The 25,489-nt window shown below is 37.4% G+C and overlaps 2 protein-coding genes across 2 annotated transcripts; both read right to left on the bottom strand.

The window, feature by feature from the left end:
• Positions 1-1,828: 1,828 nt before the first annotated feature.
• hhat (hedgehog acyltransferase) lies at positions 1,829-20,101 on the bottom strand. The gene is made up of 12 exons (XM_011484280.3): positions 19,624-20,101; positions 17,664-17,800; positions 17,520-17,584; positions 17,230-17,343; positions 16,954-17,148; positions 15,888-16,094; positions 15,575-15,752; positions 14,883-15,033; positions 13,446-13,481; positions 11,189-11,390; positions 10,646-10,790; positions 1,829-2,195 (listed from the first exon to the last, which is right to left on the bottom strand). Exons 2-12 carry the CDS (start codon positions 17,770-17,772, stop codon positions 2,107-2,109), a joined length of 1,491 nt encoding a protein of 496 aa, XP_011482582.1. The 5' UTR covers positions 17,773-17,800; positions 19,624-20,101; the 3' UTR covers positions 1,829-2,106.
• Positions 20,102-20,418: 317 nt separating this feature from the next.
• On the bottom strand, positions 20,419-24,434 carry LOC101158792 (myozenin-1). Its single transcript, XM_004077041.3, has 6 exons — positions 24,213-24,434; positions 22,852-22,938; positions 22,299-22,486; positions 21,752-22,025; positions 21,092-21,257; positions 20,419-21,010 (listed from the first exon to the last, which is right to left on the bottom strand). Exons 2-6 carry the CDS (start codon positions 22,934-22,936, stop codon positions 20,776-20,778), a joined length of 948 nt encoding a protein of 315 aa, XP_004077089.1. The 5' UTR covers positions 22,937-22,938; positions 24,213-24,434; the 3' UTR covers positions 20,419-20,775.
• Between the last annotated feature and the right edge of the window lie 1,055 nt (positions 24,435-25,489).

Raw genomic sequence — 25,489 nt, forward strand, 5'->3', positions numbered from 1 at the left:
AAAAATCAAAATACATCCATGAAAGCTTAAATTTACAATATTTCAAACCCATATAAGAGTATACTTTTATGCCTTACACATTAGAAAATTCGTCTTCAGCTGTCAAATCCCAAATGTTAAATTTTCTTACGGCTTCAACATTCTCAACATGCCATCTTTGGTCTTAGTTTATTCATTCATTTATTCATTTTATTCATCCATTAGCGGCTCCAACATTGAAGACTGTTTAAATCTGTCATTGTTAAAACGTTTAAAACTGTCAAAATGTTTATATGTGTGTATATATATATATATATATATATATATATAGATATAGATATATATCCCTTGTGCTATCTCAGTTCTTTTTGTAGATAGGTTTCACAACGTAATGACTGATATATATCTATATATCTTTATATAAATATCCCTTGTGCTATCCTATGGGGTCAAGATGGCCATTGACGTGTTATCCTCACCATGACAAAGGTGGATAAAGGTGGAGAGGATTTTGTGTAATCCATGGACACCAGTGAAGATGACAAATCATTGAAGAAAAAGGGTTCAGCCCACTGTCTAGTGGCCCACTCCCAACTTTAACATGCCTAGGATAGCACAAGGGTTTTTATATATATATATATATATATATATATATATATATATATATATATATATATATATATATATATATATATATATATATATATATATATATATATATATATATATATATATATATATATATATAGTGCGCTGAACCTTTTTTCTCCAATGATTTGTGATCTTCACTGGTGTCCATGGATTACATAAAATCCTCTCCACCTTTATCCACCTTTGTCATGGTGAGGATAACACGTCAATGGCCATCTTGACCCCATAGGATAGCACAAGGGATATTTATATAAAGATATATAGATATATATCAGTCATTACGTTGTGAAACCTATCTACAAAAAGAACCAGGAGCTAAACATTTTTTTACTTTGATTAGATCTAAAGAAAATTAAGATTTTAAAGGGTTGTATCTGGGTGAATTTGGTTGTGGGTTTGTAGGTTCCAAATTTTGGGGACAAAATGATGAAATATCCATCCATTCATCTATCCATCTTTTTCACTCAACTGGGACCAGGTCACAGGGGCAGCAGTCTAAGTAAAGATGCTGAGACTTCCCTCGCCCCGGCCACCTCCTCCAGCTCCTCTGGGGGGGACCCTGAGGCTTTCCCAGACCAGCCAAGTGACGTAGTGTGGCATAGGTCTTCCCTGGGGCCTTCGCCTGGGACATGCGCGGAACACCTCCCCAGGTAGGCGTCCAGGAGGCATCCAGACCAGATGCCCGAGCCACCTCAAGTGGCCCCTTACGATGTGGAGAAGCGGTTCTACTCCGAGCTCTCCGTGGGTGACCGAGCTTCTCACGCTATCTCTAAAGGAGTACCCAGCCACACTCTGGAGGAAGCTCATTTCAGCCACTTGTAGCCGGGTTCTCGTTCTTTCGGTCATGACCCAGAATGACCATAGGTGAGTACTGGAACAAAGATCAACCGGTAAATTGAGAGCTTTGCTTTCTGGCTCAGCTCTCTCTTCACCACAACAGACCACGAAATATGCATACTTCCCCAAATTAAAACAAATTCATATCCTTTGTTTAGTAATTTTCAAACTATGTCTTATATCATTATTATGTTATGTGTAAAAAAGAAAAAAGAAAAATCAATGCAGTTGATTTGGTTTCTTCAGCTATTTTTATCATGAGGAGCTTTGCTGGGAAGCTTGATAATGGCAGTAAATGTAAAATTCTTCTTCCGGCACCAGTGAGTGTTACCACATCCTTAAACTAAAAAAAACTCAGGGATCACATTTTCCTCCAGTTTATTAAAAAAAACTATGATTTGCTGCAGCTTAGAGAAAAAAACTCTAGGTGTCAAGGCTGCTCCAGCAGCTTGCCTTCAACATAACCTTACACTTTAATTAAAGTTCAAGAAGTGAGATTCTAAAGAAAATTACAGTACTCTTTAGGACTAGTTTACACAGGCTCAGATGCCTTCTGTCCATCTGAAACAGGTTCAGCTCTGTGGGCTCTGGCTGGTGAGGACAGGCTGCTGAAGCTGGCAGGTTTTTCTGCTTTATAAGTCAAGGTGACCCAAGGCGATCCTGCTCAAGTCCAACCTGAGCAAAGCAGTAGAGGAACGCCAGCATTGGTGGGGCAATGGTTAACCAACCTGAAATAAAAAGACAATGTCAATTCAGTCTGAACATTTTAAGACTTTCCACTCGCTTTACAAACAATTACAAATAAATTCATGTCAATGGGAACTGTTGGTGTCTTCTATGTCCCGTGGTTTAGTTAATTTCCCAGAAATCTGTGCTCTTAGGTTCTTTCCTCTCCCCTATTTATAGCTTTTTCTGCAAAGGGTCAAGAGCATGCAGGTAAAGACAGCTGTCTGTGCCTCCTTCCAAACTGGCCTGCCTCCAAATTATCCCCGCAACTCGCACCTGCACCGACAATGCTTTTCAATGGTCTATTCTCTTCTCATGTAAAACTCTCCTTTACATACACATCAGCTGCTTCATGCATTGCAGAGTTGTCTTTCTGCTTTTCTTTAATGGAAAAAAAAAAGCTTGGCTTGGACATGTCCAGGTAAGTTATATTTATTCAGAATAGTCTGTGTTAAACTCAAAATCATTGTATTTTACTCACATGTATCACCTTTAGAAGTAAAACTAGGTTTTCCCCTGAAAAGAAGCTAGTTTTCATTTTACTGCACAAGCATTTTGAACCCTGTAGTTCAAAAGCAAACAATCCAATAGAGTGTGTGGGCTGGATCTGTCTACAATTTTAGACGGTTACAAAGTTAATCAAATCTAGAGTGAAGTTTCAGAGCAGTTAATAAAAGCCAGAAACGTATTTCCTTCAGCTGCATGTTGTGTTTTTATTGGGTTATATCACTATCTCTAAGCAAAAGTTCAATTTAAGAGCCTTCATTTGTTTCCAACTCAGAAAAATAGTTCTGTGCTCTCACATGACTCAAGTTAAACTGGAAAGTGGCTGCTGGCTTTAAATACCTTCCATCCATCCTAAACTAAGTACAGATATTTTTTTTAAAACAAAACAGGATAAAATACAGTCATAAAAACAAAAAAACTTGCTTAATATAAAATAAAGATGTTTTAAATAGGTCACCTTTTTACATTTTACATGACAAACTCTTTAACCTAAGGTTTATGACACATTTGAATAAATTGAAAACAACTATTTAATGGCAGTTCAGTGCACAGAAAAAAAATAGATTTAAACAAAGAATTTGCAAATATTTTTACATCAGTAGGGGTTTAATGGCCAGCCCACTGTTTTGTAAAACACATAGCAATTAGGGAACAAAACGCACCCATTTCACACCCAGATTCAAACATTTAATGCACGCCCAGCCAATTTTTAAATAAAACATTGTCAGAATGCAAGTGTGTGTGGGAAAAAACTACAACCCCACCACTTCCACAGCAATCAAAGACAATGTGGAACATGGATAGTGCTGATCCAGACACCCGATGGTAAGAATGAGCACTACTAAATGAGCTGCTGCATCGCCCATTAACCCTCCTGTTATGTTGCGGGTCAAATTGACCCGTTTCAAAGTTTAAACATCTAGGAAAAATAGTTAAAAGTATTTTTTCAGCATGAAACTTCTTCTGCTTGCCTTAATTAGTGTAATCAAATTATATATTATGAATTTGGTTCATCTCACATTTTTGCAACCCCCCCCCTGCATGTATATATCACATAGATACTGTTCAGGTCAATTTGACCCGGCAGTCAAACTGGAGGTACAAGGATGTCTTATTATAAGTAGTATTGCTTTCTTTGCAGCTGTGAGACATATTTCACCCCAATCACACACAGACACACACGCACGCACACACGCACACACACACACACACACACACCCACACACACACACACATACACACAGGTGCAAAGGTGTTATGACTTTTGACAGGAACCATTTATGTTCGTTCGGGAAAACTTAACCCACATTCAGTGGACACTCAACAGGGGAGGGGCAAAACATATAAAAGATTCTCTGCATGGGAGTCGTTCCAACATTACACCCTGTTAGACAGACCTTTACAAAATTGGCAGCAGAAGCAGAAAGATGACAGTCCAGGAGGCTCTGGAAGTCATCACTGATCATGATCAGAAGAAGACCATCTTGAGCTAAATTCTGATTCTAATGATTCTGATTTTGAACCAGATGAGGGAATTGCTATTACTGTTCCTCCAAGCAAGACATTCATATCAAAGAATGGTGAAATACATTCGTCTTAATCCCCAAATATGCGTCAGACAAACCTGTCTGTAGAAAACATAATAAACACAGTGCCAGGGCCCACTAGGATGGCAGTGACACATGTGACCATGTCAATTCAATCTAATTTTATTTTATTTTGTTTGTTTAGCCCAAATTCACAACAACAGTCGTCTCAATGGGCTTCCTATAGGTAATTGAAAAAGTAAAACATAAAATCACGGTAAGGAAAAACTCCTAAAAAAAAACGGATTCCGGAAAAAACTAAGAAACCTCAGGTGTGCCCACATGAAGGAGGGATCCTCCCCCAGGACGGACAGGCGATTACCAAAACTCTTAGAGAAGAATTAATTTATCTAACGCTACAACTACATATATAAAGTCCAGCAGATGAGCTTCATCCAGATGGAGTTGGGGTGACGGTCAGGGGCGCGAGTCGAGCCGGAGACAGGATCCAGGTCAAGACCAGCATGACCTGTGCGAAATGTGCAAAATGAATTTGCACAAAGCACAATGTGATGACTGATCACTCTTGTGTTGTGTATATGTACAGACACACACACAAGTTCATAGTGCGATTGCTTGTCTGTTGCATTGTGATGTTTTTTTTCTGGTTCACAGTGCATGTATGTAAAACAAAATTTCAAGATTATGTTTCAATGTTATGTAAAACTATTGTATTTTATATCTTAGTCTTTTAAAAATAATACAGTAGTGAAAAATTTGAAAAAAGTTTGAACATGTATATTTTTAAGAAAAACGAGTGAATTATCCAATAATTCAACCACTAGCTTTTAGAGGTCAGGAACACCATTTCACTAAGTTTTGATAGAATAATTAGTAATGAAGTTAGTAATTAAATATTCACACTGCTTGTTAGGATTTTTTGGGTTTCAGACATCTTTTAATTAATAAAACATGCACCGGGTCAAATTGACCCAGGAACATCATCTCTGTTCCTCACAAACGAACATAACAGGAGGGTTAAATCCTTATCAGGGATAACCAATTTTAAAATATTCTGCCAATCCTAATTTACTTATTTTGAAGCACAAATATTTAAAGATATCATTTTGAAAGTGCTGCACATATTTGAAATGACAAAGAAGGTAAAACGAACATTAAATTATTATCCATTTTTTAAACCCACTTAATTATTATTGGAGTCACAGACCACATATCACATTATCCCCCCGATTATAAACTGTGCTGTCTCTCTTTGCATTCGCCACAAGGTTTTATGGCTCATATATCTCAACAATCACCTAATGTGTTATTATTGATGTCCCACTGAGGAAGAATCTTGACCTAATTTTGTTCTTTCATGTTTTAATTAACCTCCTCATCTCTTAGAGAGGGGTGGGCAGGTTGCAGGTGGAGGTCACTATATAACATAGGATGCAGCTTTGAGGGACATAAGCAGCTCAAACAACTATAGACATGCAGTTTGAGTAGGACACTGTAGACTTCTCCAGAAAACCCCCACACCACACCCCACCCCGGCTCGTGTGAAAATCCCAGACAGGCTGATTTAAAAGCATTGATCGTGCTAATGAAACTGCCCCCCTCCACCCAGTGGCTCGGTGGACAGACACATGAGGACACCAGATGATGCTTTTCTTAGGAAACCATTACATTTGGATCACAAAAGGAGAAAAAAACAAGCAATCGGTGGAAGCAATCGGTGGCTGCAATCTTACGATCATGGGTCGACCGCCCTAGCACCACGGCCGCCCTAGTACTTCCATAATCTGTCTGAACTGCCATATGAAAAAAGCAAAAAAAACAAACAGGCATTCCTAGTTTGTCTTCCAGCTCCTTCACTGAATAATTCATGAGGAAAGAGGTATTTCTAAACAACTCTCCCTCATTTTTAGTGTCTTATTTTGACTGAGTCTACAAAACTGTGTTTGACATTCAGCATTTTACCATGAAAATAGTCTTGGATGTTGTAGTTACTGTATTTTATCAGGCTAGTACTAATAAAAAAAAACCATATAAATGTCAATCGGGCTCCAGTGTGATGTGCTTGCTCCTCAGTGCTGTCACTGCTGAAACTTGATTGGTTTTACTGCCAGTTCAGAGCCGCTTTCCATACAAAAGTACAACCCTTAAACAGCCGGTTTTGTTTTTGTACAGCTAGATAGCTTCCACAGCAGCATACTCACATCACACAAAATTCTCCTTCTAATACATCACCTAAACCTCCCTCAGGTGTTTCCTAAATTTCATTAGAGATCAGAAAGAGCTAGAGAGTCTCCACAGATTACAGCTTGTTTATCTCAAGGCAGTAGCTCACCCATTTCCAGTCTGTTTATAAAATACCCTTGCAGGTAACATCAGTGTGTGTCAACACTTCCATGCAGCTCCATCTGGCCCTCCAAGCATCACCATTAGATTATTTGTACACATCAATATTTACAAGTGCATATTAACACTTACTAAACTAAATCTCTCTTCCTGAGAAACTGACAGCAGCTTTCACAAACACCGAAGGTTAAAAACACTGCAAGCATTTTCACTTAACTTATTTGGGAATTCTGTTTAGAGCCTCTATGATCAATAACTAATAACTAATAAAGCTTGTGACGCCTGTTAACTATCAGCTTCTTGGATATTTAAACAAGGAAAGGATACGCATTAGGAGGCCTTTGCAACCCAACACTGGTCAATACCTTAGTTCCTATTTCTAAGGGCGGCCCTGAAGTGCAAATCACTAAACACAATAACCTATCAAAGATTACAACAGCATCATCCAATCAGGATGTCCCAAAGTACCTACATTTATCGGTTTCTTATTGTTTTGCTTTTTTAGTTGTGGTTGTGATCTTTGACTTGCTTTTGATTAGCACTTCAGGGCCACCGCATATTTATTCTCTCTATAGTTGATGATATTTTGCTAAATGGGCAAAGCTTCAGGCCACATGAAAATCAATTAAGAAGTCAGATTAGTGCATAACGAGACCTGTGAACCCTTCTACTTTACTAAATGAGTTTTATACTTGATTTATAGCAGCTACTGTGCACGGACACACACGACCGATCTTGTTGACTTGCATGTAAACACATTTAAACATTTAGCAGCTTGAAAGCCATAGATTTCTCCCCGGAGAGGACCTTATAGGCAAACAGCCATTTGTGAATAATGTTGCACTTGTTTGAGCTACGTGAGCAATCAATACATCAATACTATGTTGAGACTTGATTCTAACAACGCTTAGTGCCTTTAAACACTCAGAACTACTTTTAAAATAGGAAAACATAGGAAAATAGGAACATTTTTGAAAATGATCGTATTTTTCTTGGCACAAATGCCAAGGGGAATTTCAAATCATGCTATATCTTTTTCTGTTGGCAAAAAGCTTCAAGAACTAAAAAGTTAATTAAAATTTGATAACCATATAACATTGAAATGTTAAAGACCCACTGCAATGAACATTTTTGGTGTTTTGAACCACGGCTGGGTAGCTCGGTTGATAAGGTAAAGGGAATAAATAATGGTACCGGGGGCAATTCCCATATCAATGGCGAGCAATTAACATCACCCAATGAGGGCCCTAGGGCAAGACCCTTAACGCTGCTGCCTGACAAGCGCGGCTCGTCTGCAGCTCACCGCTCCCCCAGGGGATGGGTCAAATGCGGAGAACAAATTTCGCACACCTAGGTGTGTGACAGAAAGTGGGACTTTATATTTAAGAAAATATGACTCAAAATTAGCATTTTTGAGTATTTCTTTATTCAAATCCTTGTGATCAGGAGCACATGACAAAATAGCGTTTGAAAAAGAATTTATGTGTGACGTTGAAAATACGCTGGGTGGACCACAAACTTCCTGCCCCGAGCTCTCAGCAATAGTGAGGGTAAGGGGGGGCGGGGTTGCTCTGCACCAACAGTCCCAATCATATGGTGAATTTCTAATGAATAACTGCCACTCTGCAGAAGCTATGACCCAGAAAACAACATGTTTAGAAAAACAGGCATGCTCGCTTTCAGCCAATTGAATGGCCTCTTAGACTTTCTCTAAGCTTTCACACAGGTGACAAAAAAAAGCCCCGTCCATCTTTGATTCTGTATCGGTCGGTCGTTAGCGTGTTAGCTTTAGCATGGCTCCTGTAGGTTTATTACCTTCGCTCTTCAAAAATTACTGGCTTGTGCAACTTTCCTGTAGACTTGGAAGCAAGGCAACAGAAGTTGAATGCAGCTAGCATTGAATCCAGAGAACTGTCTCCTGGTGATGGGATTTGCAATGAATGTTTCACTCAGGATAGATGCTAATACTTTATCCTTATTAGCTGATGATGCTAGCGTAATCTGACACCGGTCCCTATGTTTTCGGTTTGTTTTTTTAAATTTGTCTGAATTAAATTATTTTATCCCATGGTCCGGGTGAATACTCGATTCTGATTGGCTTGTGGTTTTGCTTTGTGTTTGTTTGTGGTAAAAACGTCCCACACTTCAGATGCAAAACTTTTACTAAACTGTTAACAAAGTTAATTAATACATTTGTTAAGCTTATAAGCAGTTTAGTAATATGGACTTAGAAGACAATGGTTTGACTTTAGATGTTACTGAATATCTTACTAGAATCGTACACATTAATCTTCTTTCTCTTTCGGCTTTTCCCATCAGGGGTTGCCACAGCGAATCAACCTCTCTTTCAAGAATGAGTCGCATGGTAAACTTGGCAATGTTTTACACCGGATGCCCTTCCTGATGCAACCCTTTCAATGCATCAGGGCTTGGGACCGGCAAGGAAGCAGAGAAGGGAACAGGGAGCAGCCCAGATTCGAACCCTAGTTTCACGGACGGAAGGCGCCGCAAACCAGCACGAGCTAAACCGGCTCCCATCTTACACATTAATAAAGATTTTTTAAGTTAGTTAATAAACCTATTAAGCCTATTAACACTTCTATAAAGCTATTAAATTTCTTACAAGAACCCCAAACAATAATACTACTTCTTAATTTGTCAACAAAAGTTTTTTATAAATCGTATTAAGCTTATTAACACTGACAAATTTGTTATGCATATATAATACCAATAAATGTATCATTAGCATCTTAAAAACGTCCTAATAATAATGCTTTTAAATGTGCTAAGTAATTTGATAAACCTTATTGGACTTATTGTACTAATAAATGTCTTACTAACACCCTAAAAATTCTATTATAATGCTTGTTAATGCATTAACAAAGGTTGTTAAGGAATCTTAATACAAAGTGTTACCATGTTTTTTTTTAATTTTGGCTAAAAACGGCAGAATCATGATTAAAAGACCACTGGGAACACTATTATAAGAGATCAAAAGATGCTTAGAGTGGGACTTAAAAAAAAATATACCGGTAGTGCAAAATCTAAAATTTGATTTTTTTTTTTTAGTTACTCTGATGTAGAGTTTAAATGACCACCATTTAAGAAGTGATTCACGGATACACACAAAGAACTACTGTTTAAAAAGATTGGTGAGAGCAAAGTTCTCAGGTCTAAACCATCACTCCTCCACTACCATGCTTGACAGTTAAGAAGTCTCTTCTGAATCACACAGCACCTTGTTGTTTATTTAGGTGCTGTTTTGTCAAAGTTCATATATATTTTATATACATTCTTTCTCCTAGCAAACCTTTCAAGAAACTACACTTGTTCAGTCTTTTTCTAATTAACATTTAACACACTGAGGAGGACATGTCAAATCTGAGTTTTGTTTTGTTTTTACATCCCCACAGCACTGCATGGCAAAGATGTGCTGTATATTTTATGAGATGGTTCAGAGAAAGTGTTTAAAATGTTTTTTTTTCCATTATTATTTTTTAGAAACTGGTGTGAAGAATCAGCTGGCTCTCTCCTGTGCGTTTTTGTTAGAACACACCTGGAAGCTTCAGGTCAGCAAAGCCTCTGGAAACACAGGATTTAAATACACTCATGACGGCATATGATGAAAATTAATCAGGGTTGAATTCTCGGTGCTGATTCCACTCCCAGTACAGCAGCAACTCAAGTGGAGCTCAGGCTGCTTATCATAAGTGGACAGGCTTCGGGAGGGCCTGCCATCTCGCTTTAGGTACCAAATCAGCCAAATAAAGGTGCCAAGAAGAGAGCGGGCACTGGCACAACATGAATCAGACGCCCCGCTCCGTTTTTTCACGTAGATACTCAAAATAGCAAGTAATGGATTAATTATTATTTTACTTACTAAACAGAAGGACTTTAAATAATTGATTCGATCTTAATGCAACTTATTATCATGCAGATATAAACTAGGTCCCAGAAACAAAACTATAAAGAGCATAAAAATCCTCCACCCTAATGGTAATGAAAAAAAAAAAAAAACTACACAATTCCTGCTGGGCGAGGGCCGAGCAATTTACCTTGAACAAATACACGTTTCCAGAAGATTCTGCCAACATGTGTACCCCCGAGGAAGACTAGATTAGACAGGATGAGCAGAGCAGTTGAGAAGGCAGACAGAAGAGCAGTGCAGCGTCTTTGTATCGCCATAGAGAATTTCTGCTCCTGGGAAATCAAGTAAAAAAAGAAAGAAAAATCACAAGAAATTTCCTTTTCTAAATCTGCAAAGCTCCTGAAACAAATGCACCATGTGACCATAAACAACAAAGATTACACACAATCCCTTTAGACTTTAGCACTGTTTAGAGACGGAACAAGTAGTCTCTAAAGCAAATGTGTGCAAATACTTACAGGCATTTTAAGAATTAAATATAGATTCCAATTATCTGTAATATGGTCCAATCAGTCTGTCAGCTGCATGAACTTTATGTAGCAACTTGAGGCATTATCTCCTATTAAATCAGATTATGTGACTTGATTCTAGCTACAGGAACAGTTTAATGATGTCCTGAAATCTTAAATAATAGCAACGTTAATCACTACTGTTAAAGTTTGGAACTTACCATCATGATGCGAACGCGGGGTAAGGAGAAAAGAGACGCCAGTCCGTTTTCCGCCACTACTCCGGCCCAATTCATCAAGGCCCAGTACTTTAAGTAGTCATGACCGCCATGCCAGAAGCAAATGAATGCAAATGTGAGGCCAGTGGAGAGCAGTTTGTGAAGAGGGCCGCGCCGTGAACCACCCAAAGGCACGTAGATGTACCTAAAGGATGAAAACAAGCTCTTTGATGGATTCATGATAATGCAACTCTTGCTTAAATGTTTAATCTTAAAAAAAATAAATAAAGAAGCTGGTGTCGCTGAAAACTATAAACAGGCTATAAATGGAGACAACGCACCAATGAATTTCAAAAAAGATCTGACATCCATATAATGATGTCATATTCATTGATATCTTTTTAATCAAACTCAAGTGACAAAGCTTTGGAGTCCACGAAATAAGTATAAAAAGCAGGCCCACCAGCATATTTACCAAAGATGAAAAAATCTGGTGCAATTCATGAATGATGTAACACTGTATAAAAATAGCTGCTTTAGACTCACGGGACAGGCTTTTGATTTTAATAATGTAACACCGATCACTAACAAGTGGCTTCATATACTGCTGGAAACCTGAGCTGAACATGCAACATCAGTCCAACGCAGCCAACATGATTGTGTGCATAGCTGCTGAGCTGAAAACTAATTATCCAAACTCCCCTGTGGCCAATCAATGATCAGAAAGATGAGTCAGCATTTTCTGAGCCTTAAATAGATCGGCTAGACAGGCCAGGAAGAGGGAAGATATTGAAGCAGATGGAGAGAGAAGTGAAGACCTCAACAAGACGAGCAGCTCTTCATCAGTTTAATTTGTTTGGATGTGATTGGTTTGTAAACAGAAGCTGATTAAGTATGATCATATTTAGGCTTATACTATATCCCTGCATAATCTTTTTTTTATGTAACACCTGCTTTGCCCCATGCAAATGAAGCAAAAAATCTCCTAAATATTACAATGAAGTACCACAATCTTGTACAAATTTGTTTTATTTGGAATGTAGTGATGACGTTTATCTCCAACTCCAAATTTGTACAAGTTAGAGGTCAGGATGTGGCATCGTGTGTTCCTTATTTTCTGCAGTTACTCAATCTATAAAGAGGCCTTGCTCACTTGCTGCCCCCTCTGACTCAATGAGAGTGAAACAACAGTATAGGGGCAGCAAATGCATATCGGAATGGCAAAGAATGAGCCACTTAGCTGCCCAGGGAGACGCGGTGTCAGTGAGTCATGTTGAGCACATCATTTAACACCTACACTCACATCCCGCGCTCTTCAGACAGGTCCAGCTGAATTTCCGAACTGCATTAAAAGATCTTTAAAAGCACTTTGGCAGAAAGAACCCGCCAGGGCTTTGTATCACAGGTATCATTTTGCATCTGCAGAAGGATAATTGCAAGTGATGCCATTAAGCAGGAAAAAAAAACAATTTCCAACGAGCACAGACTAAAATGGAAACTTGTATTTGCAATTTAAATTGAGGGATTTCTCCCTGTTTGAACTGGTGTCAGTTTGATGAGCGTTTTGTGCTTCTACAACTACATAGCAGATGTGTTTCTAAAAACTAGCTTTACTGTACGAAAACCTGGAGAGGGGAAAAAAATAACAACAACACCACAAATCCCCGATTGCACGTAACAACAAAGATAAGAGACATTTCCAAAAAAATGTAATAGTCTTCTCTGACAAGCATGCAGCTCAGCCAAACAGACCATAAACTCCCTTTAGGCTGAACTCAGCCGAGTGTGCATCATTAAAAGAAAGGAGACTAATAACGAGTGTTGTCCAAAGTACTAGTGAGAAAAAGATAATCGCGCTGCTACTTATGCACATATTAAACAGGGAGGCATTTCTCTGTGGTGTGGGAGCTGTAATGCAATAGGATTATCATTCACCAGCAATGTAAAAACCTCATAAACATGAGAAAGCCTGTGTGCAAATGCAGCATCCTTCTCCATTGCAACAAGACAGGCAGCAGGAGAGTGGCACCTTTTTTTTTTTTTGGTTGTTCTGCTGCCAAGTTCAGTGTCCCACTGGATATGAGCTATTTAAATGTGCAATGAATAACAGATAAAGTGTGAAGCAAAACACACGGAAATTAACACAAACATCCAGACTTTTTAATTTGCGAGCAACCGTTTGGTTTAAACGGCATTTGAAATTGTTGGTAAGTGTTAAGATGCAAATTAGTGAGTCCGCCGCTCATGAAGAGCCCCTTACCTGATGAGCCATCGATACAACCCCTCATCAAAGTGCCTGAGATAGAAAAGAAATAGATATTTTAGTCGCAAATTTACATAATCATTTTGCACTGAGTGAGAAGCACCTGAGCTCCAGGTTCCATGTGCAATAAACGCAGTCCTGTGCAGCATCTTCTGCAGCATGCACACGCACACGCATGCCTCCTCTTTGTCGTTACAAAGATTAGATTTGGCAGCGTCAATAAATTCAAACCATTTAGTCACTGATGTCAGTGGACAGCTTTATACATTCCATCAAAGTTGTCAACATCGACCAGCTCAGCACACAGGCTGCTACTCCCGTGTCAGCATATTGGTTGGTCTACTGCACAGACAGTCCACTTTTATCATTCACAACCTAAGCCTTCCATTTTTAAGCTTTTTCAGCCCAAATTGTAAAAATGGCAGACATGATTTTATTATTAAAAGCAACAAACTCGCAGTTTTGCAACACAACAGTGCAGAGAAATCAGAATTAGTCATCTTTTTTTTTTATAGATTCCAACATGTTATAAATACATATTATTTTTTAAACCATAGCTAGCTGGATGTGTTGGGCCCAATTAACTAATAATCAACATTAAAAGAAAAAAAACCTTCGTTAAGGAAAGACTGTTTTTAAAGAGAACTTATTCAGCTTCATTAGGATAATTACTGTGCTCAAGTAGGATGTTTAAATGCAAAATACTGAGCTGAATTAGAATTTCTCTAAAGCTCTTGAGCAACTACAGGATCACAGCCTGTTACATCTATTGCCTGAGTTTGTTCACAGCTATATCTTAAGCCCCCTTTTTTGTCTTTTTTCATCATCTTTTCCATGTAACAAGCTCTGCACTGTGTTTGTCTGTTAACTTAAGCAATTGTGACCCCTTCAGCTTGAAACAGGCATAATCTTTTAAAACAGCTTTTGTGATGGAACAAGTGGTAAACAAGCCTGACGTGTAGCAATCCTTCGCATGGGGGGGAAGCGCATAAAAGTGTAAAATCCCATTTTAAAACACTGCAGAGGAAGCATTTTTCAGTTTTGTGCAGTTTTTCTCAACGTGAAACCATTTAACGAAAATGCTCCTCTGCTGCTCACATTTTTAATTTTTATTTAAGAATTTTTAATAAGTGTTACATCCATTTTTACTTTAGAGGAGGAAAGAATGAGGTTCTGTTCAAAGTGAATGAGACAATTTATAGCAAATGTGAAAGAGATATATAGAGCTCCCTGTGTTTAGGTGACCTATTGTTCTATTGTCAGTAGTGGCACAAGATGAAACAATTCCCTTTTTCCCAGAGCGGATCTCATTCCTAAGATGAAGTGGGCCCTTATTGCATTTGACTCTTTTCTTCAAAGGTACCGGCAAAGTACAGTTTTTTACCATTAAGGCTGCTGGATCAGAACGTTGTGGAATTCTCTGCAGCAACATACCTCCACATCCCTGTGAAGCTATACATGAGGCTGACACAACGAGGAAGCTGTGGAGGAACCAGCTGATCCAAGGAAGCAAGCATGCAAGGAAGTCCAAACAGCACCAGGTACTTTACATAGAAAAACTGGACGAGGGCCAGGGCCAGACCACCTGCAGCAGAGAGGACGGGGATGTACACACTTCAAGGGTTTTCACCAAATGCTGCACGACCATAAGATGATATATTCTTCATGAAAACAGTTCAGTTTATTTTATGGAGATTTTGGCAATGTGAGGTAAATGTCATTTAAAACTTGTGCTAAACATAACACACATCCCTACCCTAAATAGAGGTTTGTGGTTCTAAATCCCTGCTAGCATTTTTCTGTTCTGCTTTAAACACCATGGAACTTGAAGGGGTTCAATCTGTTCAGCCAGGTTGCTTGTTTTCCTACATTATAGATGCCTCCACAGGTTTTTCAGGGACATAAAAGAGATGAGATCTTGGCTAACCTACTAGGAAAAAACTGGATTATGACCTAAAGATGAGTCATTTTGGAGCTGGCACTTCAGTGGGAAAATTCTGTGGATGTAGGATTTCAAAAGCAGGTTGAATGCTTCCCAAATGGCAAGGAAACGTTTAGAATGATGATCATTTTATCCTATATGAGATCCCCCTCCACCCCAAACCCAAAAAAGGAAAAAGAATTACCCAACGCCCAGGGTGGAAGTATTTCTATATAGGTTTCATTAGACTGGATGGAGTGCATGTACATGAAGTGAATCAGGCATTCTGCCAGACACCACCACAGAAGGATTCTTCCTGATCTGAGCAGCAGGTGACTGAAAGCAAAGGTTGTCCTGTTGTTCTCCTCAGTAGATCTCTGCATCTGAAATAGAACCAATGATATTTTTGAGAAGTTTAGTTTAGGGAAAAAAGCATTAAACGAGTTATTGCATAGAGAATAAATGATTCTCCCATAGTTGTAGTACACCAGCATTTGAGATTTTGTGTAGACCCTTACCTGCTCTGTGAAGGCTTTGTAAGTCATGATAGGTCCGTTGTAGAAAAAGGGATGATAGAAGGTGTATGCGAGCAACCAGAAGAGCTGCACAAGTGCATTGCATGAGCTCCAGCACTGCTCCAGGCTGAAACTGATGAAACGCAGGCTGCACACAGCAACGCTAAAGAGCAGCAGATAGTACTCCTCCTCGGTCATGTACCAGCTTTTCTGTATGATACAAAAGCATGCAGCTGAAATACAAAATAACATCTTTGCTTTCTATCTTAAAAAAGAAAAACTTAACATATTGGAAGATTATTAAGCACCTGACTAAATTATCAAATCTATAATCTAATATCTATGATTAAATGAGACTCTGTTGTGCACTTTCTTGTGAGTAAAGGAGAAAACAGGAATATTTATGTCTGCCATACCTAAAGGCCTATAACCATGGAAACTACAGAATGACAGCTTGACAGGGATAATGTAACAGTATAAAGCATTCATAGCTACTGTGCTGGAAATTTGACCACATGATGTTAATGAAAAATATACAATTACTAGGAAATAAGGCTTGAAAGTAAGTGAGAGTTCAAATCCAGATAAATTGGATATTAGTCCCCCCCCAAAAATAAATACACAAATAGACTAAGGTCAGTAAAAGGATTGCCTAGAAACATCAGGAAAATATAAAAAACTACTATTAATATCTTATTTCTTTAATTAGTTTTGTGTTATAATCGAGATGCTAGAAAATCTAATGTGCGACTTATCCTTTTAGTATATGTCGCCCTCTTGTGTTTTCTATAAATATAGCACATACTTATCAAATAGATAAAATAAATATTTTTAATCAGAACTAAAGTTTTGGTGTAAACTTTAACTCTGCAGTGTTAGTGGTTTGCAAAAACATGAGCTATGCAGGACACAAACCATTTGGTTAAAGACTGCACAATGCAAAAGCAGGGACCTTTTATTTATTATTATATTTCAAAATATGTTCCTGTTTTAAACATATTGTAACAACAAAAAATAATAAAAAAAATAAAAACTACATCCCTAACATAAACCAAGGGACAGAACTTACCTGGATTTCTTGAATTGGCTGAATATAAAGCGTAGCAATCAGCAGCAAGTTACACATCCACGACATAGCGGGTTTTTGCAGCTGGGCCACCAAAAAGGTCACACTCAGATGCACCAACAGGACACTCACACCTTTAACACCCAGCACACTGACGGCTGCTAGGAGGCCGTATAGTGTGATAGCAAGCACCTTAAACTGTTGGACAACAATGAAAGGAGCATTAAATATTTAAAAATGAATTGAACTGATATGTAGGTACACTTAATGACTTTGTACCTTTGGGTAAAAGTAGCCAGACAATCTGGATACTACACAGTGACCAATAAGCGTCAACAGCAAAGACTTTCTGCCCCAATCACTCCAGAAACTCCACTCAAAGTCTGATGAGTCCTAAAGAGGAGTGATTCACTGTGAGTTTTGGAACTTTTCAAGCGTATTTAAGTGGTTTACTATGTTATAAACCTTCTTTTAAATATCATTGTAATCTTCCATTTTAAAAAAATTGAATAAAATGTAGAAAAATGATAGCTGAGGCTTTGACCAACAACTCAAAGTATCAAACCTACCCTTTTAAAACCCTGAAGAAGACCCTTTTCCAACTGGAATTCTCTAGATAATCCGGCTTCATGCTCTACAAAAAGAACACAGTGGTCACTTCACTTTTTTGCTCGATGTCCACAAAGCAAATACAATAATATCATCAACTTTACCTTTAGAGAACTTGTGCAGCTGGAAGAAAGAATATAGATGGGAGCCAAAAGACAGCACCCAGTACACAAGGATCTCTGTCTGGGGCAGGGGTGACACGCGGGATTTCATCTGCTAAAGTCCAGGCGCTAATGCGCATCTAATAAAATACAGAGACACTTTGTCAGCAGGGATTGACTTCTAACTTTAAACTGAAGGAAGCCATCTGACTATGTCAAGTTTTTTTATTTTTGGTTATGATGATAACAGTTGATGCTTAAACTGTATCAGTAAGAGTAAAAACTACAGGCGAAATTGACTTTTTTAAATTGAATTTTACATGAATGCTTTACAATAGATGATTCATATTTTGTTGTATCCAGCATTTAAGTTCTGGCTTTTACCTACATGTCACATCCAACACAGATTTTATTGAAGACAAAAGATTAAATACAATTTTAATTGTTTTACATTTTAAGTAATTAATTTGTTCCCAATAAAATCGTGACCAATGAACTTAAAACAAACTCTCCTGAGGGGAGAGCTCAGACTTACATAAATTAGGGTTCAGTAACATCATGTTCGAGCATAAAAAAGGGCTTTACATTTTCTTTTGAATATTGCTGTGACTACAGAGTTTCATGCTGGGGGGGTGGGGGGGGGGGGGGGGGGGTTGCATAGCTGCATTAAGAATGTGACATTTTGCTGCCAGAGCCAATGCATTCACCAGTAATTCTGTCAGGAACTGGTGGTGTCAGACCCAAAATGCAGGAGACCAGCTTTGGTGACACAAAGTAAAATATTTATTATTTTTATTTATTAATAGACCAGAAAAATGACCCAAAAAATCATTGAAGCAACAAAAAGGGAGACAAGGCAGACTAGAACAGAACAGCAAGGAACTAAAAACTAAAAGCAGACAGCTGTGGATGTATAACCTGAACCTGGTGTTCTTTTGTTTTCCATCTAGCTCCAAATTGAATTATTTTAATAGACTTTAATTCAAGGACCTGAATTGCAACCGGTTATTTTAAACAATTCCACAGGATGTTTTTTTTCTTCTCACAGTTTAGGTCAAAATTGACACCTCCCCATGGTTAATTTGAATTTATCTAGCTTGAACTATAATTTTTAACATATTTAACATAATACATATTTTTAATAAATGTAAAAAAAATGTTTTATACAATTTAGTACGTACAAAAGCATTTTTTTGTGTTCGGAAGTGAAAGTTTCAAAGCTAAGTGTTCTGAAAAATGTCAAGTCTGGTGGAGGATGATTCTTAAAGATGATTGAAGTTTAGTTGGAAAAGAGTAGTGTGATATTAAAGATTGTTTTCAAGACCACATTGTCAGTCACATCTTTTATCTTGTACGAAAATAAATATTTTTCTTACTTTGTAAATGTGGTGTAGGTGTGTTAATCTGGCAATTTAAAAAATACATTGTAGAGAGAGAAATTTGCGTTTACTAGCATACTCCTGTGAGCACCAAGGTCATGGTTGCTTTATTTTTTTTTATTTTCAAGCAAAGTCCACATTAAAAAGAAGAAGAAAAACCTGGTGTGTTTATTAAAATATAAATTGCACATCAAATCTATTTGACACAGTTTATTAATTCCTAAAATTGATAAGAAATAAAAAAAAGCCATCTGGAAGTAAGCAACTGTGAACAAGTTGCCATCAAATCTAGTACATAAATAATGTCTTCTTTTTTTTTCTGCCAGCTTTCCTTAAATATAGATCGTCTATTCTTTGGGACAGCTCTGTTTTTCCACAAGTTTTTTACTGCGAGGGTTGCTATCCACCCAATTACTTCTTGGAAATAAAACTAAAAGGCAGGGGATTTGACAACTGATTTTGACATTTCCAGATCACATTCTAGAAGAAATTCAAACGCCAAAAATAACTGAAAGGAAGGAGAACGACAGCTGTGTTAGAAGCTAAGTTGACAGATTTTCTATCATGATAAAATAATAAATTACCCGGCGCACATCGCGTAGCTAGCTGTTAGCTGATAGCGATCCCGGTATCATTCAAAGGAATGTCTTCTTCTTCTGCTTTTTCCTGTTCTGGCTTGGCGAAGAACTTTTCGGAGCAAGACTGCCCCCATCTGTTCAGGAGTAGTCAAGCGACAGAGGTAAAGTGTTTTTGGTTTGTTTTGTTTTGGTTTTTCCTTTTTTTCTTTCTTTTTTGCAATTTCAGGCTTTTATATTTTAACATAAATGTTAAACACGTTCAGGAATAAATAATTAATTTTGTTTTATGTTTTGCTTACTGATTACTATACATTTTTTTTATTTATTATACATTATTATACATTTTTCCAGATTTTTTATTTCAATTTTAAGTTTCAAGTCATTATTAAAATTATAACATTATTGCAAGCTTTTATTTAATGAGTTAAAACTCTGTTTGGCTTGACATTGACATTTTGTTCAAAACCAATGCTAGTTCTGATTAGTACCTGATTTTTTCTTAACAAATAAAACAAGAACATCTTTTTTTTTAACCTTAATTTTTTCACAACTTCTAATAATCTTTTGCCAATAATATGAAAGATTTCAATATTTCCATATACATTTAAAAAGAATCTCAGTTTATTATGGCAAAATATATATTTCCTATATGCTCTGTAGGGATAAGGAACAACATGCTGAATAAAACAAGTTTGTGAGGGTTTCATATCTTTTTACATATAATCTTAGCAGCATGTATGTGAAGGGTAATAATAAATGTGGTAACAAGTTAACATTAAGACAACATGTACAACGATAATATTAAATTTCTAATTTTCATGCATAATTTATTATTTTCCTTATTGACAAAAGCCATAACTTTCTTTATCACATTTAAGTATATCTCATAAACCAAAGCTGTGACTAAACAAAAACGTTCTGTTTCAGTGTAATATCTGCTGCTTCTTCCTTTCCCATTCTGTTTTTATTTTTACACCATGTTGAGCTTTGTCAAAACTCATGTACACTTTCAGTTACCATCACTAAGACTTTTAGATGTATCAGTACCACAAAAAATGTCAACCTATCCATCATGTGTATGCATGTTTAGAGGACTACATACAGTCATGCTAGCATATATTTGTGTACATTGAGTATAATCACAGGACTGATATGTTTTTACAGCTCGTCTGTCTCTCCATCAAATGGCACAGCATTGGTCTCCATGTGAATGCTACTGGGCTCATTGCTTCCCACCCAACCAATAGGAGTACGGTTGAAAGAAGGTCGGCAGCCGATGTCATGTTGGTACACCACCGAAGGTTCAGGCTCCTCTTTGGTCGCCTGGGCTTCTGGCATCTGGAATTTCATGAACTGATTTGCCTTCTCAAAGCCCCCAAAAGGCATAGCAGCCCTGTCAAATCAAGGCGAGACACATGGCAGGTAAATTTTCTGTAGCTGCAAACAGAGTTTAAAAGCAGGGCTAAGAAAGTACCTGTTAAAGCACTTGTACTTGGGCAAATCCTTATAGTCAATAGGACCAGGCATCATTGGTTTTAGGGTAGCTAGCAGATTCTCATCACCCTTCATGGCCTTCTCCCATGGTGAGATATACGTTTTCACAACAAACTGCTTCTTGGATTCACCAGCTTTTCCCCCCGCTGCAAAAAATAACAGGAAAATCTAAAGGATAGGTCCAACAAACAACTTTTCTTTGTCAAAAAATTTGTATTTCATGTACACTTTAACAATACTGCAAGTAGAAAAAACAACACTAATGTCATAAGTGAAACAAAAAGTCACTTTTAAAATATTGAAAAGTATTACAATTAAACTATTTGAAAACTGAAATAATCTTTCATCTCTTTGCTGAAAGAAAGTATAAGGTTTCTTTTTTTTTTCATTTTAAAATGACCTAATCATTATTTTGCTTATTTCATGTTCTTCTTTGTGAACTAGATTTTTCTATAAAAAGTATTTTCAACTTTTCAGAATTATGCAATGAATATCTTGCTTTTTTTATTAGTGGTATAAATATGGTATAACAGAAATCAATGAATCGTGATTTATAGATATTTAGCTAGATATCTTGTTTGATTACATCTTTAAGCACAGTTAAGATTTGCAAATGCATTTTCTTTTTCCAAAAACACACCTTTTTGTGAAGACCACTCGCCAGCCCCCTGTCCATTTCCCAGGCTTTCTCCCCGACCCTGTCCACCTGCACCGTCAGTTCCAAACCCACTGCCTGCTCCTCCAGCTCCAACACCTTTACTTCCAGGTTTTGGGGGAGGTACAGGGGCCCCTCCCACAGGTATTACTCCTAAATACATATGTCCATGCTCTTTACTAACATGATGCCCTCCGACATTTATTGTCTGACCTCCCATTTGACCTCCTAGAGAGGGAACAAACTTCTGGAGGCTGTCCTGAAACATACAACAATATGACACCATCAAAATGATTTGAAAGAAGTTAAGTGATTAAATAGGAAATTTGACTTGGTTAGTTGTGGTCTCAGTGTTTTTATAATAAAAGTCCTTGTTACTTCATAAGTTTAATCATTCTTTTATGAGAATTGTCCTATAGGTTTGGTCACTTTAACCAAAGATTAAAAAAAAATACAAATCTAACAGTACCTTTTTTGAGACAAACTTATTCTTCATAATTTGATTTGGTTTCACCACAAACTAGGCTCTCACCATCGACTCACTGCTGAAGATATCGGGGTTGTTCTCGTAGATAAACCTATCGACTCTCTTCTGCCTCATCCTGAACATCTTTGAGCCTTTGTTATTCATCAGGGAAAGCTCCTCCAGCATGATGTCTTTGGGAGTCCTAATCTTTGTTCCCAGGTCGAATTCCGATGCCTCTGGTTCTGACTCATATTCTAGATGAGGTGATGCACAAACAACCAGAGTTGTTATTCCAATGATAATCTCCCAAGATTATCTTAAAAGATCACAAATACTCCTTTTTATCAGCACAAAAACTTAAATTTGAATAATTTTTTTACATGTAAGCATGAAATCAGTGATTTAGAAAAGAAAAAGAAAGAAATGTGTTTTCTTGATAAAAAAAGGTTATTTCTACATGACCATTTCTGCAGCTGTAGGTTTCATGTTCAGCATTTATAAAGTATAGATATTCCAAATCTAAGATTAGTGCCCCATATACAATGTCTGTTCTCCACAATCCATCTATTCCTGTGGTGCATTTATATGACAGAGTAGCACATGGCCACGTAATTCTTACCATTCTGAGAGATATGCGATAGGTCAGTGATGATCTTGGAGGGCTTTTTCCGCTTGTTTAGGAGGGCAGGTGTTCTCAGAGGCATGTCTGGAGGGTTGGACAAAAAATAGAGTTAAACTGCTGCTGATACCTAACTTTATTTTAAGTTTGTTTGACAGACAATCTTGGATCCACTTTAGCCAAAAATGGCACAAAGTGTCATATACACATTTAACTTAGAGAATTAAATTTCATTAAAGGTGTAGTCGACTTAAAGGAGAACATGAAAGTAAATAAAAAGTTTTAAAGTGCTTTTAGGGATCGTATGCATATATTTCATGTCATTAGCCAGAGATTCCCTAAATGCTCCCGTGGAAAGGATGTCTGCTCCTGGGGAAATGTATGGCTCAACGTGTGTTTCAGTTGTGTGTGTGTGGTCACAAGATCTGCAGACAGTCTGTGCCAGCGTAAACAGAGGCAGAGGTGTAGTTTGTGTGGAAAGTGTTCATCTTTTATGTCAACCGACATTCCACGACAGTGCAAGGCTTCGTTGTAACAGTCATTTTATTAATTTGTCTCAGATTAAAGAATATTTTGATTCTACATGCTAAAAATAAGTTTACCAAGTGTATACAATTATTTCTCGTGTCCTTTATGTCCTAACGATCACCTTTCTCACACTTTCGGTCATCCACATTTCCAAGTCTGATGCTTTTCTCTCTATTTTAGTCATTTATTTAGAAAACTTTGACATTTTAATTCTCAGTACATTCAGCTCCAACTGTTACTTCAAGGCCCAGTCAAGTAGCAAACCATCACATCACATTTACAGGCTGTAATTTAAGCCACTGCGGCTATTTTTAAAAGCCATTTTCAGCCAAGACATTTTAGCAACCTGCAATGGCGTCATTCAACGATCAAATGGTCTTGACACAACTCAAAAGAACACAAAACACAAGCAAAACACTTGACAAGCCTAAAACATAAGTAGGAACTTTAATCTGATATTCATGAGGTTGAATTTTGACATTTTACTTAGATGTATAGTTATGAGATACGAGATTTGCTATCCTCCTCTCAGGGTCTAATGCTGCGAAATTTCAACAAAGGTTGGCATATTTAACCACGTGTTTAATTGTTTTAAAGCATGCAAAGAAATCTAACAAAGTGGAGCTTTCAAGTTGGTCTATAAATATTTTTGTATTACATTTTTGCAATTTGACATATTCAAGGTTATTTTCACCTCCTGAGCATTGTGTAGAAATCTGTTCTATTTTATGCAATTCTGTTCCTCTCTACTGCATCAGTACCTGAAATTCTGAAGTGTTTCTTAATAATTTATCCCCCCAAAAAAATGGACTAATAAGTTAAGATCTACTCACCGGGTTTCTGTTGTAATCCTGCAAGGACAATTAGACCTAAAAATACCAAGCAGAGGTTCTTGATCTTAATCACAAGTTTACAAATCCCTTAGAGCCTCTGACCCTATGGACTCGGGTCCTGGGAAGTGCAAAACCTGCACAACACTCAGATAAGGGATATTCCAGAGGCTTGGGGGTGTGGGTGGAAGAAGTGTTGGTGTCAAGACAGAAGGAGGAGGAGGTTGAAGTTGGGAGTCTGAAATGAAACGGGAGAGGAGGGTCATTAATGCTTGTGGGGAAGTCTCTGATGGCCAGCTGAAAGTGCTGATGGTTGATATTAAGGAGAGAAAATCATTCTCACAGATGGCGCACATGTTTATATTTAGTAGCAAAGATCTAGAGGAACAGAACAGAGCCATAAAATAAGCTCAGAGGTCTCCCAAACTGTTTGGGATACTCTGAAAGACAGAAAGGTCTCAGGGTAGGCTGTGTACAAGGACACATTGCAACTGAAGGTCAGGTTTAAGTGTGAAAATGACTCCATTAACCTCAGAGAACTACAAAAACCATGTGTGGCATCAGAATTCAGCTTATTATCAGTTTGCAGTTTAAATTGCCCCCTGCTTTACTCTTAGACTGAAACTAGATCGTCAAAGTTTCAGTCCTCTCTGCCAAACTTTCAGATGACTAGAATATATTGCTACTTTTTAAAAGGGGGAAAAAGTTCATTAAAACAAATTTTGAACTAATGAAATCCATGAAAAAACAGTTGTTAAGAGCTGTTTATATTCAACATTAGACATACAGTCCTTCAGCAGATGTAAGCTAATACATTCTGATTTAGCCCATAAAAAGCTTAAGTTAGAAAGTGAAATTAAAGGGCTCATCTGTAAAAAATCTCAACGCTTTTTTTAGTTTGTAGAAAAATACATAAGAATTTAGATTTAAAATTTTGTTTAAAGAAATCTGGGAGTGAATATGAAAAGTTAGGATTCAATGTGTGCAGATTATTTGCAGTGTACTGCTTAGGTGCCAACATTTTTCCTTTATAAAATGGACAGTAATGTGAACAAGGAATCCTCATTATAGAATTACTGAGCATATTCTCGTTTTTTTTTTAGCTGATACTCATTACCAATATCGGAATTGTTTTTTTTTAAATATAACTTCAAGTTTAGGAGTACCGGTAATTAAATTGTAACATGTAGGTTTACTCTGTCACTCACCACTACTGCTTCACAAGCGTTGTGTGTCTCCTAGAGTTCAAAATACTTTTGTGTCATCAGCATGTTGACATG

The sequence above is a fragment of the Oryzias latipes genome, chromosome 15 (assembly GCF_002234675.1).
Source record: "Oryzias latipes chromosome 15, ASM223467v1".
Classification (NCBI taxonomy): Eukaryota; Metazoa; Chordata; class Actinopteri; order Beloniformes; family Adrianichthyidae; genus Oryzias; species Oryzias latipes.

Bases quoted from the DNA above. Each gene is read 5' to 3' on its own strand.
- hhat (XM_011484280.3), bottom strand. From the start codon at position 17,772: ATGAAATCCCGCGTGTCACCCCTGCCCCAGACAGAGATCCTTGTGTAC. The intron at 17,149-17,229 runs GTACAAAGTCAT...GTTGTCCAACAG, and splicing joins CTGGCTACTTTTACCCAAAG to TTTAAGGTGCTTGCTATCAC. The intron at 2,196-10,645 runs GTAAATTGCTCG...TTTTTATTTCAG, and splicing joins GAAACGTGTATTTGTTCAAG to GTTGGTTAACCATTGCCCCA.
- LOC101158792 (XM_004077041.3), bottom strand. From the start codon at position 22,936: ATGCCTCTGAGAACACCTGCCCTCCTAAACAAGCGGAAAAAGCCCTCC. The intron at 21,258-21,751 runs GTGTGTTTTTGG...TATTTTTTGCAG, and splicing joins CGAGTGGTCTTCACAAAAAG to CGGGGGGAAAAGCTGGTGAA. The intron at 21,011-21,091 runs GTACTTTCTTAG...TTGATTTGACAG, and splicing joins AAGTACAAGTGCTTTAACAG to GGCTGCTATGCCTTTTGGGG.